At 40.8% G+C, this 19,879-nt stretch overlaps 1 protein-coding gene across 3 annotated transcripts; it reads right to left on the minus strand.

Moving 5' to 3' along the window:
• Positions 1-279: 279 nt before the first annotated feature.
• LOC116393193 (unconventional myosin-VIIb-like) lies at positions 280-19,659 on the minus strand. 3 transcript variants are annotated; one of them, XM_031865322.1, is made up of 50 exons: positions 19,572-19,659; positions 19,303-19,339; positions 19,001-19,102; positions 17,716-17,868; positions 17,394-17,462; positions 17,144-17,259; positions 16,907-17,034; positions 16,631-16,773; positions 16,197-16,310; positions 15,939-16,092; positions 15,732-15,808; positions 15,440-15,559; positions 15,043-15,185; positions 14,739-14,949; positions 14,478-14,613; positions 14,225-14,391; positions 13,895-14,035; positions 12,770-12,928; positions 12,498-12,590; positions 12,086-12,180; positions 11,778-11,862; positions 11,543-11,644; positions 11,109-11,225; positions 10,751-10,984; positions 10,383-10,637; positions 10,110-10,265; positions 9,940-10,008; positions 9,716-9,840; positions 9,316-9,442; positions 9,071-9,190; positions 8,257-8,430; positions 7,842-8,069; positions 7,243-7,410; positions 6,924-7,041; positions 6,508-6,634; positions 6,232-6,401; positions 5,936-6,117; positions 5,539-5,648; positions 5,217-5,368; positions 4,354-4,507; positions 4,080-4,235; positions 3,256-3,361; positions 2,852-2,965; positions 2,455-2,542; positions 2,268-2,374; positions 1,982-2,167; positions 1,694-1,810; positions 1,516-1,599; positions 1,201-1,314; positions 280-1,052 (listed from the first exon to the last, which is right to left on the minus strand). In XM_031865322.1, exons 2-50 carry the CDS (start codon positions 19,312-19,314, stop codon positions 960-962), a joined length of 6,471 nt encoding a protein of 2,156 aa, XP_031721182.1. In that variant the 5' UTR covers positions 19,315-19,339; positions 19,572-19,659; the 3' UTR covers positions 280-959. The 3 variants fall into 3 exon arrangements, with proteins under 3 accessions (XP_031721182.1, XP_031721181.1, XP_031721183.1); XM_031865321.1 differs by having other exon boundaries at positions 10,383-10,640; XM_031865323.1 differs by lacking the exon at positions 12,770-12,928 and having other exon boundaries at positions 10,383-10,640.
• Between the last annotated feature and the right edge of the window lie 220 nt (positions 19,660-19,879).

Below are 19,879 nucleotides of genomic sequence, written 5' to 3' on the forward strand. Positions count from 1 at the left end.
ATGGAAAACTGTGTGTTAGCTGATTTTGTCTCCAGCTTGTGTATAAGCCACACAACTGTTGTCTAAAACAATGATGGCCCCTCAAATATTAATACAAGTTTGAAAATACAAACAAATTAAAGAGGAAAAGAAGAAGTCGTACATTTACACAAGGTGTGATATTTCATAACTGTCTAAACACAACTTATTGCAATAATAAACACCAGCATTCAGCTAACAACACTTCAACTCTTCAAGCTTCAGAAATTAAATTAAAAAACAAAACACAAACTGAGACTGTTTTCTGTTGAAATAGTTTCAACTGTATTTTGCATGCATCAGATAATAAACTTGTCATTTTGAACATTGTGTACTAAAGTCAGCCGTTCTGGATTTCAAAGACAAGCTTTTCTCAACATTTATGGATGCTGTCTACAGTTTTAGAATAGCCCTTTTCCTCTCATATAATTTCAATGGATATCAATTAACGAGGTAATTAAATGTAAAAGCATATGTGTCCATATGTAAATGTATGAACATATGTACAGTGTTTTGAAATTCTATTTAGTACCATATGATAAACACAATATGCATCAACTAGATCCTAGATAATATAATCATGTTTGATGGTATGAATTGCAATGTATCTTTTAGCATTGTAGGCTAACTTTCTCAGTGAAATATGCTAACAATAATAAATTAAGAAATCTCTATTTTAATCTAAATGACTCAATGTTGGACATGTTAAAGGTTTATATCACTAATTTTACATGAATCTCAATTCATGTTCTAGACTCTTAACAGTTCTCACAATGACACGTTAGGAATTGCGGTCAAGACAAATAAATTACAATAAGACAAATTTGAACATCACTATCTTGTTTAGTAGAAGCAAATCTATATAATTTTGTCATTGTCATTTGTCATCACTGAAAGATGCAAATCGCAGCATCTCAGTCTCTGCTTTTGCTCTTGAAGTCTCAGGAAAACATTTGGTTCCTTGGTCGAAAGTTCTGCCTCTGCCTCTCGTACATGGTGATGTACGATATAAGGAGGTCCACCATTGTGTTGGCCTGATAAAGGAGGAAATGGAAGTATTTGTCAGAAAATGTGTCATTTAAAAAAAAAAACTCAACAGACTGACTTATAGAACAATGTGTGTTGGCTTGTGCTCTGTGGATTTGGACTTTGTGAAATTCAATTTAAAAGACAGCCACTTACCTTTGAGGTTTCACAGACAAAGATGTTGCCCAGGGTGCCGATGGTCATCTCGAAGTAGTTGCCTTCACTTTGGTAATCTGTGATGCGGCTGAATGGGTGCATGACAAGCAGCTCCTAAAAGGTTTACAGTATGATTAAGATACATTAAGATGTAATCCTCCACCCACAATGGGTTATTATAAAATATAATATACTGAGATTAAATGTAACAGACTAGATTTGATTAACAGAGAAATAAAATACTAACAAGAAACATGAGAAGACTGTACATATATTATTACTAATAAGGAAGAGGATATATATTAGTAAATTTACCTTTGTATTTGGGTCTATTATGCAAACTCCTTGCTTGCTGATGGAGATCCAAACTGCATTCGGGTAGCTAGATTCACAAGTTTGCTGCAAAGTCAAATGCAAATGAAATCATGAGGCAAAACAGTTTCCTCAAATTGTTGTCTGCCAACTTTGCTGTCATTTCATCCCGAGGACTCACTTTAACTTCAAAGAAGGAACAGCCGAAGGTCGGCCAACTCGAGATGCCTATCAGGAAGGCGATTTTGGCCTCCTGCACCGTGATGCCACTCTGCTTGTTATAGGCAGCGATGATGTGCTGCAAGTAGAACAAAAAGCAAAGAGAGAACTACTCAGTGGACTTCCCTTAACTTGGACACATTCATGGAAAAAGCCAGTTTTCTTCCTGGTGCCTCTCCAAAAGAGATGTTTTTTTAAAAGAGGAATTGTCATAAATGTCTGCCCTGCCTCTGTATATTCCTTATTCTACCTTCTTCCATTCTTCAGGGGACATCATCTTTAACTGGTCAGCAGGAACAAGCTTCCTCAGCATTCTGGGGATCATGACAAACTGCGACCTGTCTGAATCTACTTCGACTCTGAAGAGCAGCCCACCCAGGTCGGTCATGTCCTCTTTGGTGCAATTGTGGTATCCATGCAGGTACCTAGGCAGCTCCTATGTGGCGGCAAAAAAAAGAGGTTATGTGTCAAGACAATTCTGCCTGTTGAAAAAGAGTAAAAAGCAGCAGAATGAAGAGTGTGTTTTGGTTGCACACCTGTGGGAAATGGAAAGTGAGGTCTGCAACCAGGTCTTTCCCCGGGCTCACATTGAACCAGAGCTTCCTCTTGAAGATCACCCGGTAGGGCATATTGGCCTGGTTGCCTGGGACACAAAACCTCAATTATAAATATGGAAAACCACCGACTATAAAGACCTGAAGGTGTCAGTATATGAAGCATTACCTTCTTTCACTTTTTTTCCTTTCTTAACAGGCTCTGAAGTCTGCCTTAAACTGTCAAAAAAGTATTTCTGCTCCTCCAAGGTTACGAGCTAAGATTTAAAAACAGAATAATATCAGTATGTTAAACAGGTTAGAGGCACAGGGGGTTATTCCAATCACTAACTGTGAAGAAGACTATTAATTCATCAGTGTAGATAAGATTGAAATGTATGACTTCATTGTATCAAAGTTTTTAAATCAAAGTGAGTCATATTGTCAATGCAAACCAAAGCACAAAATATCCCCTTAGGCTGTCTAGAAATCAATACATCTTCATATTTTTTGTCAAACTACAATGTAGTGAATGGCTAAAAAGAATCAAACAAACAAACTCCTGCAGGAATATTAGCCAACCCCACCTTGCTTGTCGTTTTCAGGTACAGGCCGTATCCTTCAGCTGAGCTCAGTTTGAGCTGAGAGGCGATACTGTAGCACAGGTCTTTGATTGTGGTCGTCGATTTCACCTCAAATATCTGCACAAAGAACAGTTAGGATAGAAACCTTCGCTGCTATCCAAATGGACTGTGATATGAGATTTAAATATGGAAATTGGAAGTCATTTTAGAACCTCATGTTAAGAAATAAATGTGGGAGAAAAGATGTTTCCTGACAGATGGATATACCGATAATAATAGAATGACCAAAAATAAAGCTAAGCTCAAAACAGAAAAAAAAAATCATGCTAGTTAATATCAATATCACGATCAAGTGCAAGCTAATGGACATCTCATCTAAGTGTTTAGAGGCGAGTGTTGTGTCTTACATCACTTGTGTCAGTTGGGAAGTGGACTCTATGGAAGATCTGGGTGCTGTTCTGTTGGATGGCGTCCACTTCTACCGGATGGGGAGGAAGCTTCCTGGGCTCCTTACTGAGGTTACAAAGCATTCCAATACATGTATTGTACACACTATTGTGATTTAAAAACATGCACTGATGATTCCTATTACTTATTATGACTAATACAGTAATGAACTGACAGGAATGAATGAATGAGGATGACAAAACTTTTCTTTTAACACATTTCCATCTTCACACTCCCTTTAAAGTAACACTCTTTAACCTCTAATCGTCAGCTTTCTCCGCTTTTATCTCTATGGAAGAAAAAAAATTGCTGCAATGATTTAAATCTTAGTAGTAGTAGACTCAAAATAGCTTGGATCACTGTGGTTTGCAAGAATATTTTAAAGTAAAGGGACAATCCACCAATTTCCACACTGCCAAGTTGCATTATGGTAGTTGTAGGATACAGCATTTTTGCAACTTGACACATACTAAGGACTCACAGTAAGAATATCTCGACATCTGATCTATCAATTTCATCCACTCTTTTAACCTGTCACCCGTGAATCCAATACTAAATTGTTGGTGTACCCCTTTGAAATAATATAAAAAATATACAGTTTTTTACAATTTACTGTCAGTTCAGTAGCATCATTATTTCCTAAATATGGACCAACAGTTTTTCAAATGTAGTTATTCATTCATGACCTAACTACCAGTAACAAACCCTTTGCACAGGATGTTGCAGTCATCACATTACATTCTACATTTATTTTTCTTATTTCAGTATCTAACTCCAGGCTGACCTGCACATCCCGTTCAGCCTCTGCAGGCAGCCAGGAGCCAGCTGGTCTCTGGGACGTGACTCCAGGAAGTGCTTTGTGTGTCTCGTCAAATTCTGACTGGGCGGGAACAAGCCCAAACACAGCCACATGAGCTGCCACCCACGCTCCATACTCAACCTGAGAGGGAGGGAGAGCCAGAACAGCAAGGGGGGGGGGAATCATAGGGGATTTTATATGTTGGCTCTTGATCGTGTGTGAATGCTTTAACATACAGAAGTACACGCGGAGGGAGCACCTGCTGCTGTTGCTGGTCATCTGTCTCATAATCTGGCAGTAGACCTCGTCCTGCAGAGCTTCATACTGCGTGGCAGGACCAAAGATCTGGTCAGTCAGCTCTAAAGGACTGCGAGCATGTTTGATGGGGTAGTCGCCCATGTACTTCAGGATAGGTAGCAGCCACGGTTAAGGATTCACACAGACTAAGTTCTGTATCACATAGTCCTTTATGTGTTCTAGACCAGGGGTGTCAAACACGAGGCCTGCTAAAGAAATTAATTAGCAGAAATGATAACATAATTGAGGTTTGAAGAAACAGTTTTTAGTCATAGCCGAGAGATCAGCGAGACATCTCAGGCTGTTCATCGTCTGTTTAGTAAATGGATTGTTCATCAATTGTGTACGTTTTCTTGTACCTCTTCACACTAAACGAAAGGGACAAAATGGGAGGTGTTGCTATTTATAGGTTATTATGCAATGGTTTTAATGCTCCGGCCCACTCAAGCTCAAATTGGGCTGTATGGCCTATGGGTGGCTAAAATGAGTTTGACAACCCTGTTAGAGTGACTTATTCCTCTAAAAAAAAAAGGTGCAGATTACATGCAGTTAATTAGGTGTAATAAACAATATTGTGAGTGAAAACAACATTATTATCTGATGTTTTCATTCGAAACTTGAAATTTCTCGTCATTAGTGAAGCTGGGAGAAACTCCCTGCAACAGAATACGGTTTGGAAAATCCCCTGAACCATGTTGAGAATTTGGGGTTTTAACAAGGTCAACATTATCAAATGTTTCAGCTGTTACTGAAACAGGGATGTGAGTGGAACGGCGTCCAAACCTTCCCTCATCTGCAACAGGGAAGCATTAGTTTGAAGGATATCAGTGAAGGTGCTGCAGGCCAGGTTGCTGAGATCAGAGTTGCGGGCCAGACTTCTCATGAGAGGCTGTTTGAGAGGTTCTCTGGAGCTAGCCCACAGCTTCTCCCTGATGACCCCTTTAGACGCACCTTGTCGACCGGCATTACCTGCAGGCCTGCGACAGACAGGGAGCAAAGTGTGTGAGCACATCGGTCCTACTTGCTTCCTGAGAGTTTTTTGCTCTTTGCAACACTAAAAAACAACCTGCCATTCATATAGAGTAAAATAAATGTCTGACATATTGTTTGACGAATATCATAATGTAAATTTGAAAAACAATAATACCTGAAGTTCTCAAATGCAAACTCTTTTAAAGAGGTAGGAGCCACTGATTCCTTTCTCTGTGTGGTGTTTTGTGTTGTTGATGGTTTCCTTTGGCCTGGACTGAGCAGCTCCTGAGGGGTCAGAGGCAGTTCATTAGTTACACCACAAGGGGAGCTCATACGAACCATCACACTCATGGATCCACTGCTAAATTTGGCCTTTACAGTTTTTGATACGTTGTTACATTATGTAAATACAAACAACAATTTTATTTACAGGCTATATTTATACATGCCACTATTTCTATAAACTGATTTAAACTTCTTCATATTCACTCTCTTCTAATGTCCTCTTTTTATAATAGTGAAGTTGAATGCTGAAATATAATAATTCTACAATAAAAGATGGATAACTCTACCAGCATAAAGTCAGTGGGCTTCTCGAGAGTCGGCAGGAAGTGCACTGTATCCCTGTGGACCACACCACTGGCACCAGTCCGCTGGTTGGTAACTTCCATCAAGTTCTTATCAGGAGAACATTCTTCATCTTTCTCTACTAGCAGAAGGTCGCCTCGTTTACAAACCACAAACATGGGGTCATCTGTAGAAGGATGGAGAAAGAGAGGCATATGTGTGTTTTTTGTGCATGAATGGGTTAAAATAGACTTCATATGTGCAAGTGTGTTTGAGCCTAATATTATATGTAGACTCTTACCTGGTTTACTGGCATCCTGTTGAGCCAGTGCATACACTGAGCGTTGTCTCAGCCCGTCCAGGTTTTTCTCAATAAGAGCGGCCATGTCCGCAGCGTCCCATGATTTCAGGACATACTCTCCTTTGACTGTGGTCAAACTCAGTGACTGGGTGTTACTGAAATGACTGTCACTAGAACGGTTATATACATCAAAGTGTTATTTGTTTGATGTTTTTACTCAGAATGTTTTACAAGGAAAAAAAATGATTGTATCAGCAGAATATGAATTGTCCATACCTGATCACGCGTACTTCCTTTACTTCTAGGTAAGGAATCTCAAGGAGGCTCTTGTCTCTGCCATCCATGAAGCAGATGCCACTCCAGTTTAGAGCCACAAAAAATCTGCTTTTGGACAAAGGAGGTCCTGTGGACAGATATAGGAATGCAATGTTTCAGAAGCAGCGCTCTGCCATTTCTTAAATTACAACTAGTAATCTGAGATCAGTGGGGATGCACAGACATACTAATAATATTAAATGGTGACATTCATCTGCAGTAAACCCAGCTGCAGTAAGAAAATATTTTTTACCCTTTTTTAAATTCGTTTTTTGATATTTTTTTAAATATATTTTGTTAAAACCTCTCTGGGTGTTGAGTAAAACATGTATTGCATGTTAAATACTGTGGGTAATATAAGCTGTATGATGACTGACCTGATATCAATGTAGCTTCATAAAATTTGGAGAAGTGCAGGGGCCATGCGTGTTGGGCGTTGTTGACCAGTTCTCCTTTTACGCTGTCTGTTTTCGGCTTCCCGTTGACATAAGGACCCTGTAGGACCAGGAGGTAAGAATTATTGATCTTCGAGACACATCGAAGAAAAGGTGACTCACCTTTTTTTGTATGTGATAAAGAAATAAAACTGAAAATTGTATTTAGAACACTACACATGGCACACACAAATTAGTTTTAGGCTTATAAAATGCATACAGAGTCTAATTTTGGCCTGTTGTTTAATTCCATGTACTATACCTTTAAGTGTTCTGCGCTGATGAGTTGGACCCACTTTGTCATAGATTTGTTCTCAATAAGTGTTGTGGTGATGCACTCCTTCACCACCTTCTGGACGTTGTCTTTGTTGTATGTAGACCCAAACTGGATGTAATAGTGCTTTGCTGCCAGCTGGACGTATTCATCCTCCTGAGAGACGCAACACGTTTTTATTTGATACAGTTTACACAAAATCTGCAGAAATTGTTCCTTATTTTGAATTGGTCATTTATATCATGTAACATGCTGCCAACGTCGTTCATTTACACATCTAGGAAATAGGGAGCAACATTATGATGCTAACCTCGTTATTGGTCTTTGTTCCTAGTGTAGCATCACACCAAAGGGCTAATATAATTAGCCTGTTAAAGAACTGCTACTTCTTCATACAAAAAGGTGAAGAGAAGAAGACGTAGGGGCACAAATTCTGTGCTTTTTCGATATAAAATTCACATCTTTCACAGACAAAATCCAACCTGTGACCATACAAATGTTGGGTTCTGTCTTTTAGTTTTACAAGAGAAATGAAGTTATAATAAGTATGTAAAAGTAAACAAAGTCCTCTCACTCCTGAGCCTCACCTTATCACTGGTGTACTCTCCCATCTTGATTCCCTTGATAACCTGTCTGTAGATTAGATCTGTGCTGATCGGGTCTACTGAGCAGTCGTGCCAGGGTGTGAACAGTTCCTTGCGGATGGAAAGTGTCCAGGGGGTGTCCTTCTCCTCCCTGCCCTGCCTCCTCATCTCCTGCTCGCACTGAGACACTGCATCGAATACGTGCTTCCCACAGCTGCCCAGAGACCACATCTGGAGACGAAAGACGGTTTAAGAGCGTGGTTCACTACAATTATTTGAACTGGAATTCAGCACTGATATTAAGAAACTGGAATCACAGTTTATGGGACGACCAAACACATGTGCACTTTTGTTTGCAAAAAAGAGGGGAAGGTCTGACTGAATAAGACGAGACAAGACATGTGGAAGTGAAGCACACCTTGTCATAGAGACTGATATACAGGGAGAATCCGTATGTGTCTCGAAGATCAATCTTGTCAGCCACAGCTTGACAGACTTCAGCAGAGGTGGAAGCCGAGTCCACTTGTAGACTGACAGTGCGGTCGTCCAGTATGGTCACAGACACATCTATGGGCTCCTTGGACTTGGCAGCCTGTCAGCAGAGAAGAAAGATACGACTGAATTGAAATTAGGCCTAGGTGGTTTTATTAAGGTATACCAGGGTATTTACAAATCCTGACGGTAGGATTTTCAATACCATCATAAATACAGAAGCTCCACGTTCTATGACGCTGTATCGATGGGATTTATTGTAGTGCACCGCACGCGCCACCAGAGGTTAGTCTCTACTTGTGGAACAGGCAGCTGAGCCGAAAAAACAGGTGACTTCGAGTGGTGTGGATAAAGTTACAGGACTAGTAATGAAAGTAAAATTCCTCTGCCGCATTTTGGGGGAATTATGGATTTTTCTTCTTTAAACTACAGAAGCAGTTTTAAGCTACATGAATATTCAACTGCCACCGCCACCTGCAATCATCTCTGCCCACTGATGTAGGGTAAGACCCCCCCCTCATACCTCATATACCCGTGTGAAATGACAGGAAAGTATGAAAAATAGATAATGCCAAATGCTTATAGAAATTCAAGAAAAAAAATTCAATACTTTAAAGTTTCATAGCTGATTGATGCGACGTGTGCTGCTCAAGAAAATATTTTTCTTCAACAATAAACTTGGCGAAGAAAATAATGTCAAGAGACGATGCAGACAAAGAAATGTGATTCAGTGCTTCTACCTGTTCCTCTATCCAACAGGGCAACTCTTTCCTTCCTCCGTTGGCTATTATACGGCGCAGCCGCTCACTACAGTATTGTCTGTAACCACTTGGACCTCTGCGGACAAAAGTCTCCAAATACTGTGGAACAGAGAAGAATAGAACAGTGTCAATAGAATACACCACCAACTAAAGAATGATGACAATTTTTAAACAATTTTTTTACTAAATTTATATTTTTTACTGAATGCTTGCTGCAGACTGACCTTTTCGAAGAGGTCTGTTGGGGGGAAGATCCCAAGACAGATGGAAAGAAGGATCCAACCTTGCGTACGGCTCTTCCTGTTCTTATTGTTCACCAGCTGCTTACAGATCTGGCAGTAAATCTCATCCCTGCACAGGCCGAGAAACATGAGAGCAACAGTGATAAACAAGACAGTAGAAGAGTATAAGAAGAACTGATCAATGAATGCAACAAGATGCAAGAGAACCATCAATAGTTCAGAAGGGGGTTAAAATGTTAATGATGGAAAAAAAGGAACAAATTTGATTGATATAAATCTTATGTTATGAGGCTGCACAATGCTGCTCCACCGTATACAAATGTTATATCTGCATATCTATGTTTGTTCCTCCCTATAGTGTCAACAATCATTCCATCTCTACCTTATGTCTGGTCTCGATAGAGCGTATCCGATGATAATGTGTAGTTTTTCCAAAGATGAAAGTGGCCGATCCAGTGTCGGGCCCTCTCCGATCAAAATGTTGTCGTCCTCCGTAATGTTCTCTGGCTGACAAAAAAAAAGTAAAAATTAGCATAAGATGCTCATAATGAAGCAACAGAGAAATAAAGATTGATTGATTAATATTAGAGCAACATTAGTGCTGACCTCCTCCAGAATGACGGAAGCTTTTCTGTTTCCACCTCCGAGCTTTTTCTTGTTCTTCCTCAGTATTTTCTATTCAGAAAAGACATGATAATTAGAGGCTGTTGTTTGACATTCAAGGTGATCTTCTGTATTATACAGCAGCAGAAAAGAAACTTTTTGTAATATGTTACCTGGTCCAGTCCCACCAGGCTGCTCAGCCTCCTGCCTTGCCTATGAGGCATATGACGGGAGATGATGCTGGATGCTTGAGACATTGCGTCCACAGATTTTGGTTCTGGCAAGTCCTCCATGAAACGCAATATAATCCACCATACAGTCAGACACGCCTGAAGGAAAAATTAGCAAAAGATGAGACGAAACTGGGGGTGAGCTTTGGCAAAAGCTGGAAATCTTTGCAGCTGACGGTAAGACAGCTGCCTCTTTGTTCCTCTCGGCCCACTTACCAGTGCATCGCCCTCGTCATCGTGGGGCAGAAGCGGCTGCTTGAGTCTCTGGTTGAAGTGCGTGTGGCCGGTGTTGCTCTCGAAGTGAAGGATGCTGAACTTTAAGAAAGAAAACTCATCACTGGCGTCATCAAACTCGTCCTCGTCCTCTTCCAGCGACGGGGTAGGGGTTGGTGAGCATGAGGCTGGAGCGATGATTTCCAGCTCTGATGTCTCAACTGAGGTTTCCTCCACCGGCTCTGGCATGTTCCTCTTCTTCTAAACAGTCAAAATATAATTAACTTTAAGGATTCAGTAAATTAATTATATATGATAAAAAGGCTAACCATGCATTAATGTCACATTTCACATCTGAAATATTGCCTAACCTCAAATTCATCTGAACGGTGTGCTTCCTGTTTTACCACTTCCACAGGAGGCGTGGGCTGGAGATCATACGTGTGCTCCTCTGAATCCTGTTCATCGATTGGCTCCGGCTCCTCTTCATCGATTGGCTCAGGCTCCTCTTCAGCTAGTTGGGATTGAGCGATAACTTTCAGTCGCTGCTGAAGCTCCAAAGCAATCTTCTCTTCGTTCTCTTTCGCCAGGCGCAAAAGAGAGGCCTGTGAGGAGGGGTTGGGTCGAGATAAGATATAGAAACAAGAGGTGAAAAGGTTTGTTAATACAACACGCCTATTTCTTAACAGTGATTATGTTATCTCTAGTTTCAAGACTTTCAGTTCTTACGTCATCTCTCATCTTTTGAGCTGTTCTCCTGGCCAGGAGTCCTCTTCTATGAGCTTGCAGCAGTATGACTGCCTCTCTCTTCTGCTTCCAGTCCTTCCTCACCTGGTAGCCTCGAACCTGCAGTTTAACAGAAATGATTAATTTTCTCACTAAATAATTAACTAATCTCTTTTTTTTAAGTTTGTGTTGCAAAAGGACCGACAATAAGAAGTTTTTTGCTTTGCTGTAATAATAATAATAATAATAAAAGTGAAATTCATACATTTAACATATAAAAATAGTAGTAAAATTGATTAAAATCAAAAATGCATTTTAAACACGTTAACATATGTGTATATATCTACACACAAAAATAGTTAAACTTTCAACCTCGGACACTGAAAATGTAGTAACGCTACACTGTAAATACCATGTACAGTATGTATAGTACATGCCTGGCTTTGTATGGTGAGTGCTGCTGCTCGCTGTCTTTGGTACTGTAACCACAGCTTACGGCTGCGGATCTTTGATGCCAGCCGCTCAAAGCCGTGCCAGAGCTGGTTGAAGCAAAAGTGGAAACAAAGGACAAGGCCACTGGACTTGAGATAAGTTATAGCAAACATCAAAGAGAGAGCAGGGTGTCAACTATGCAAGCTCTGAGTTCTATAAAAGGTTATTTCAGCATTAGACCTTTCTTCTCATTTGCTTGTGTCTGTAAGCTCTCCAGTGATTCTGCAACACCACAGCTGCCCGACGCTTCTTCAGGAAAGACTTTCTGTAAAATAAGCAAAAAAAGAAACCTCCATCACACATCTTTTTCTGTGACACCACATTTCATCTGGAAGTATATGTATCTCAATAAAAATACCAAATCTGTAGCTAAAGTTTAGTAATACCCAGACCTTTAGAGATAAACAAAGAAATGTATCCATGACCTTTCAGTTCTGAGTTCTTTATATCTATGTGATTTCCCCTTTTAGTCTTCTTAGATGCTGCACCTGTCTTTGTGTCCCAGCATGACCCTCTGGATCACCAGAACTATCTTGCTGAGCTTGCGTTCCCTCACTCGTTCCAGGACGGAGTCATGAGCATCCTGAAATAAAGTGAGAAAAGACACAATTCTACTTTCTGATTTATCCAGAAAAACATCGTTGCGATCCATGATGTTCCAAGATTAAATCATCCAAATCTCATAAAAAATAAATCAAGTAAACTGCAGCATACAGTAAGGACTTAAATATGCACAAATCACCGAAGAGAGGAAGTAATGTCAACAGTTTAGCTGCTAGTTCGTAATACTGTTACTACTTTACCAGTTAATATTGTTACTGTTAATCTGCAGTGGTGTTCTACTGTGTCGAAACAGTAAAGCTGTGTTACAGCATGGTTTGAATTAAAAGTTTTCCTCACCCTCAGGAAGATCTTGGTCCTGCCTATTTTCCACTCGTCGGCTCCTTCAAACACTGTCTGGCAGATGGCTTCACAACAGGCAGCGGATGTCTCCTGGAGACAATAAAGATGATGAAGAGACACTAATGACAGCCCAAATTCCTCCAGGGGAAAGACGATAAAAAAGTACACCATCATGTGGCCATCATAATCGAAGTGAACAGTATTATCTTGAGTGACATTTTAGATTCCAGAAAGATTTTATGAAATCACGTATGATCATCACGACTAACAGTTCTGGGGTCACAGACAGTCGTCTGCAGGAGCACCCTGTAGCGCTTCAGGAAATCCTCAAAGGTGTGGCGAATTGGGTATCCCAGCTTCCGGATGCGAATGGTGTCCATCATGCCGGAGTATCTCAGCTGACGCATACACAGCTCTCTGTCAAACGCCTACAGGAGAGCACATTAAAGCCGGTTTGTATATTCTTTCTATACGGGCCAGAGTAGCATTTTTGTTTTCTTCCTACACAGCACCAGCAAAATCACCTCTGCAAGTCCACTGTTAATATTGTTATATATATATATATATATATATATATATATATACTGTATATATATCTGTATATATATATATTCAACCTGAGGGGGACATCAACGTGTGTACCACAATCCATCAAAAATTTCAATTTAAATGTCAAATGTCAAGCTCATTGCTAGAGGAAGAGTCAGAGGATCACCAAATTTATTATCATCCATTGTCTGGGAGCCATGAATGCATGTTCATCAAGTATGTTGAGATATTTCAAAGGATAGATTTAAACTTTGGCTTGCTAATGGCACAATAAGAAAACTCAGGGGATTGCAACACAGTAGTAGCAAGAAAAGTCATCCTCTGGGGACCATGAATGCCTGTATAAAAGTGGGGGGTAATCCATCCAGTAGTTGTTGAGATATTCCAATCAGAACCAACGTGGTAGACCAACTTCTTTCACTACAGCCATGGCACTAACATAAAATAATGGTGGACAGATGAAGATACATTTTAATTTAAAAGGGTGAGGAAAGCTTCCCGGTTACTATCCCAACATGGTATATTATATTATATTGTCTTATTTTTCCGGAAATTTGGTCAATTACTTTATGGCACAAAACAGGAAGAGTTCGTTGTTTATCCAGTGCAAGGACAGATGGTAGCGGGGCTGAATGGCAGGAAATTAATTGTATCTTCTTCAGTTAAGGCAAAGGAGAAACAAACAAATGCAGACAGGGACGGTTGACTCACAACAACAAGATTTAGGAGAAATGTCTTGATTTTTGTAAACAGTACTGAAACTTTTCTCAACCCTCATGTCATTTGTTTATCGAACATAATTGCTCAATTATACGGTTATGTTTAAAAGCTCTAGTGTCACTCACCTTAGACTGCTTTTCATTGTTGGGCTTGAAGCAGCGGATGAAGAACGGCTGGCAGGCGGACAGAGCCTTCATGAGGGAGTCCAGAGACTGACGGAACTGACCGCTCAGCGTCGCCGCCTGTTTACGGTTGTCAGTCTGAACCTGCACGGATGATAGAGAGGACACTAAAATGTGGAAATGTGTGCGAACTGTAAACTGTCACACAATGTCACTATCGGTGCTTGTTCACTGTATCCCAATATGCACCACAAATAAATGTCCATCAAAAACAAGTGGATTATATTTGTAGCAAAATGAAAGTAACTGGCTGGTGAGGTTATAGTTTCATACCCGTAGGGAGGTCTTAGGTGTCATGATGATCTTTTTGTTGTTACTAATCTTCACACCATTGGTTGAAAGCTCAGTCTCAAAAACCTGACGAAGCAGCTTGTTGGTGGTCATTTCAATCATCTTGATTATGTCAAAACTGACAGCATCTCTGTTCTTCTCCAGGAACCCTAAACAGAAAGAAAAAAAAACATTGCTCAGCTCACATTACGCTTTTAGTCTTTAGTTTGACTTTTTTTGCATTTTGCCTTTGTACCTTCGGAGTCGTAGTAAACTACGCCTGCAAAGTGGCGAATCCCAAAGTCTGTGTCGTGTTCACTTCTGGAGGCGATGTAGGTTTTGTTCCCTCTGTGTTGCTGGTTCATCTTGTTCAGCAAAGTGAAGTCTGAGCCCTGTGACACATCAAAACATATTTAGAATTAAAAACAAATGGAAATATTTGACTGAACTGGCAGGTTTTACAGTAAAAGCTTAACTAATGTTTGGTTTGTGAATCAACTAAAAAGCAATACACCACCTTTGGAAATTGGCTTTCTTCATCTATGAGAGCCAGCAGGTTACAGGGTTTTACAGCCAGAACGTCCAGGATGCTTTGATTGTCACTAAATTTGATGTTATTCCACACAATGTCCTCTTTCCGGTACTCCTTCTGCTCCAGCTTGAAGATGTGGCCCACGAAGAACTGCTGCAGCTTTTCATTGGCAAAGTTAATGCACAGCTGCTCAAAGCTGTGAAGAGACAGGATGACATTAACTTTCAAGTTACCACAGAGTTGTGCTACGCTCAGCTTTAATTAAGGGAGTGTGAAGAAATGTCCTGACCTGTTTGTGTTGAAGTTCTCAAAGCCAAAGATGTCGAGCAGGCCGATGGACAGGAAGGAGGATTTGGGGCTGCTGGTCAACTTCTTATAGATGACACCGTTGATTTTCCCAACGATCCATATGAACAACTTATTGTAGATTGCCTGAGAGATCGGCCACAAATAACCAAGGAATGTTAACCCTTAAAATGTATTCGTGACTGTATGGTTGTTTGTTTAATATTCTCTGTGCAATCAAAGGTCAAAATTGCCCCATGCAGCTGAATTGGCATACTTCCTTGTAAATTACAGTATCCAGCATTCATATGGTAATGTTCATTCGTTTCATCTAGGGACAGGGATTAGGATCCAATAAGGATGTATGCAACTCTCTGATTTACTGCCACTGGCTTCATTACCTTGACAAAGGCGTCTCTACAGTCAGAGGCCTGATCGGCGCTGAGGGGTTTGGTCACCCTCTCTCTGTTGGTCATAAAGGAACGATGGGTCAAACTCGTCGCCAGGGAAGACTTGTGGACCTGAAAAGAACGGATAAGAACTTCATCATTTAATGCTGAAGAATGAAGATCCGTTAATGGTGCAGCTGGTTCATGTTCACTCAATCTCCTATTCGCAACACACTGTGAAAAACATACAGAGTCTCGTTTTCAATCACTCACTAAATATGAGCGTAGAGAAGAAAGTGCCCACCTCCAGTATTGATGCTGCGATGCTGAAGTGTTCTGACTTGCTGACGTCACTGGTTTCCAAGTTATTTTGCGTGTTTGCTGGTGGGAACACAAGATCAAATGTAACAACAACAACACCAAAAGTATTTGACAGAAGACGGTGTAGAGGCAGACTGGAAATGGGGGAAAGAGAACTGTATGACCCGGAATCTAAAATGCATGCACTCACCCTGGAAGCAGATGTTTCCCAGGTGTAATATGGCTGCCAGCAGCTTGAGGATTTCCTGACACTGGCTCTCTGAGAAGGTCAGGATTTTCATCGCGGAATGAATTATTTTGTAGTCCTTAGCATCATCCCTGCCTCCACACACGATACTGCTGCCCTGCAGCACATGTGAGCAAAGGTTTAGATTATTTTACTGTCTGTAGATGACGTGTTTGTTTTGGCTAAGGTGACAGAATGAACTGCAGGTAGATATTGTAATACCTTAGAGAGAAATTTGTACTCCTTAGCATCTCCAAGGCTCAAGGTTTTCTTCTCCTCTGCCGTGACTCCTGCCAGCATGCAGTAAAACATGTGGTAGTTTCTCTCCTCCAGGGCCTGAGGTTGTGGAGCAAAAATGTGCTATTATTGCTACAAAAGGATAAACTAAAGGTGTGTGAAAGGTGTCACTTTTCTGTCAAGTGGGTGTAAATGAACACAGTCAAATGAGCTAGTAATATTTCATATGGCTTTGTGTGTTTTCACTCCTCAGTACAGTGAACGAGAGGGATGACAGGCAACATGGAATGATTTACTTGCTCTACAGGACATAGATCGCTTGTTGACCATGATAACAGCATGTTTATCTAACCAGCCCTGCCTTTATAGGTTATCTGCCCAGATAAGAGGAGCTAGGTGTTTGGAAAGAGCTAACCCACCTGATGGCAGACACGAGATTTCTCCAGAAGATACTGTTCCACACGAGCACCCTCAATCACTCCGTTCTTATTGAAGAAGATCTCCAAATATTTCCCAAAGCGACTGGAGTTGTCGTTGCGGATTGTTTTTGCATTTCCAAACGCTGCACGAGACAGAACAGGGATATTTGAGCACTGATTGTTTTTGTTTTACCCCTTATTCTGTGTTGTTGCCTGTCTGTTGAGTACAACTGCATGTCTCGGTATCATTGAAGTACAGTTGTGTTGATGTGGTACCTTCTAGTATTGGGTTAGACTCCAGGATCTGCTGTTCAATCTGCTTCTCAGAGAGCTCACCACTGACTGCTGCCAAGTACTGCAGGATCAGCTTAGTGCTCTCTGTCTTCCCTGCTCCTGATTCCCCACTGAGGAAAAGTCAGAAAAAATTAATTAGTGATCAGAAAGTAAAAACCTGAACACTAACTCTATTTAAGACTGCCTATTGGCAACAGTTTACAAGTGATTCATTCTGACCTGATTATGCAGCACTGGTTCCTGAGATGACGCATCATGTTAGAGTAGCAGGATTCAGCGATGGCGAAGATGTGCGGGGGGAGTTCCCCCAGCTTTCGACCATGGTACAACTGCACCTGAAGGACAACAGGATACACACATGAATCACCACTGTAATCTATGACGACGAGATCCAAAGTTAGATGATAAAGGCAAAATGATCTGAAACTGTTGTACTATTAGTAGTTCTAGCAGTTACTACCAGCCTTACCTGGTCACCTGAATACAAAGGGAAATCCTGATATGGATTTACTGCCACCAGCACAGAGCCTGTGTAGGTCTGCAATCAGAGGAAAATGGCTGTGTAAGACATTTAGTGCATAGGACAGTTCAATTACCCAGATTATGGGTTACCAGGATTTAGTTTGAAATGCTCAATGAAAAATGTCAAATTTGGTTTTGTTGGTCTTGACTCTTGTCAGGAAACATTTCAGATGAAGCTGTACTTTCAAATGTCAAATTCATTCACCCCAGTGGCAGGTTGATCACTTTCAAATGTATACTACAGTTTGCGTGTTGCATGTGTGCCTTACATAGATGATGTCTCGTTTGTGTCGGAGAAGGAGGTTCCTGAGGAGACCGGCCTCGGTCATGTCTCCAAGTTTGATCATGTCATCCACACCCTCCACTGACGTAGGGTGCATGATCCTGACAGAGGCCTCCTGCTCCTGGGAAAGACTCTGCTCCTGGGAGGTCAAAGTAAGAAACTACAATTACCACCTCGCGGTTGTATGCCTCCGCCAAACAGTCAAGGTGCAGTTTATGTCCAAAATTACATTACTTCATCATTGTATCCTATTACACATTAAAGTGAAAATGACGCTTACTAAGCCCCGCCACTACTTCCTCAAGCTGTCAGAGCTAACTATGGAGCTCACACTGTCACTAACTGCACTCACTCGATAAATATCTAATATTTTGGAGGGAAAAAAAAGCGATTTAAGAAAGAAGCAGAGAGAAGGATCTACAATTTGCATTTGAAGGATGTATCCTGGATGTCAAGCTGATTGATCAGTGAAAACTGGTTAAAAAGATAAAGATAGAAGCTAAAGCCAACAGATCACAGTGTAAACGTGAATGAAATTAAGGAGCAGCACTGTGCCTGTAAAGCTATTTTATTCACTGTTACAATCATTAAAAAGCAAAAAGCAGCATGTGTATACATTCGGGTAACCTTCAGTAGCTTGTTTAGCATGGCCGTGCTAACGCTAGTAAATTATGTGCTAACGTTCTGTGCTAATGTTAGCTCCACAGTTTAACAAACGCATATCTCCTTCCAACCTCTCCGGGTAACGAGTATCTTTATTACACAACGTTTAACCATGACTAGCTCGAAATCCACAAAACCAGCCTGAAAATGAAGAACATCTGGAACGATTGATGAGAGTCTACGGAGCACAGCCGGTTTGTTGACGTACCCTGGTTAGAGCTGGCCGATGCAATGGTACGATTGGCCAGTCTGCATTTGATTAAGGGTCAGTTGGCATTACTAGCATATCAATTATTGAGCTTTGGCCAAAAAATGTGTTTTGTGGTAGGGTCACAGGGACCTTGACCTTTCACCTTTGACCACAAAAAAAAAAACAAATGAATTCTTCTCAAATCCAAGTGGACATTTGAGGCAATTTTTAGTGAGTCCTTCCAGGCGTTCTTGAGATATCGCATTCACGAGAATGATCCGGACATATGGACGACCTGAACTCAACAACTTAATGCCATCGCAGAGGCAAAATAAAAGGTGGATCCTGACTGAAAATGTTTTTACGACGCTTCGACATATATATTTTGCTGTTCAACTAGCCAGTAAATAGTGTTTACCTTTCCCTCATCGTCCACCAGTAACCGTTGACCAGATGGGGTTACTTTGACCTTCGCTCCAATGGGTACCCCGATGTCAGAGTCCACCCAGACCCAATCCCCCTGAAAATACAGAGCACAATAAATATGTTAACAAATCCACCTTTGTGTTTTAATGTCCCTCAGAATACAGAATGTATGATGTGACTACCTTTTATCGGTTTACAGTATTTTCTTGAATGAATGACTGCAGGGAAGTATTTTCTGGGAAGCAGTAATCTCATCAATAAAATCCGTACTCATGACTCATTTTTTCAGCTTACCTTTCTCAGCATCACCAATTTTCAGCTCTCCTACTCCCTACATAAAGAAATCCATATGAGTTGTGAAGTTTCAAAGAAAAGGCAAAACTGATTCCAAAAAATCATATTCAGCTGAAATTTTAGCTCATCGGCATTATAGAAAACGTAACTTCTGTTATACAGTATTTATTTTAAAGCCCACTGTTGTGCTCAATGCCAATGGTTACAGTGTACATGGGTAACAGAATAACAAAGCATGTCATGTAACATATAACAAAAAAGAGATCTACCTATCAGTCCTTTTATCAGTGATCTTCATTAATTCCCACTCTTTGAGCCGGCTGTAGAGCTGCTGCTTGTCCCGACGAGCTCTTGAATCCGTTTCAATATGAAGGAGGAAGAGACGCAGCTCTGACATCTGACAGATTCATTTTATGGCACTTTGACTTTGAACCCGCTGTAGCAGAAATGAGGAGGAAGAGAAACTGATCTTACACAGAGGTTATGTCATATCAGTCGTGTCTTCAGCTGCCACGCTGGTCAAATTTCTTTTTTTTATCTGATGGGGGAAATCTGCAAATGCAGTCTGATCAAAAAA

This window comes from Anarrhichthys ocellatus, unplaced genomic scaffold (genome assembly GCF_004355925.1).
Source record: "Anarrhichthys ocellatus isolate YVR2014 unplaced genomic scaffold, GSC_Weel_1.0 scaffold32, whole genome shotgun sequence".
NCBI lineage: Eukaryota > Metazoa > Chordata > Actinopteri > Perciformes > Anarhichadidae > Anarrhichthys > Anarrhichthys ocellatus.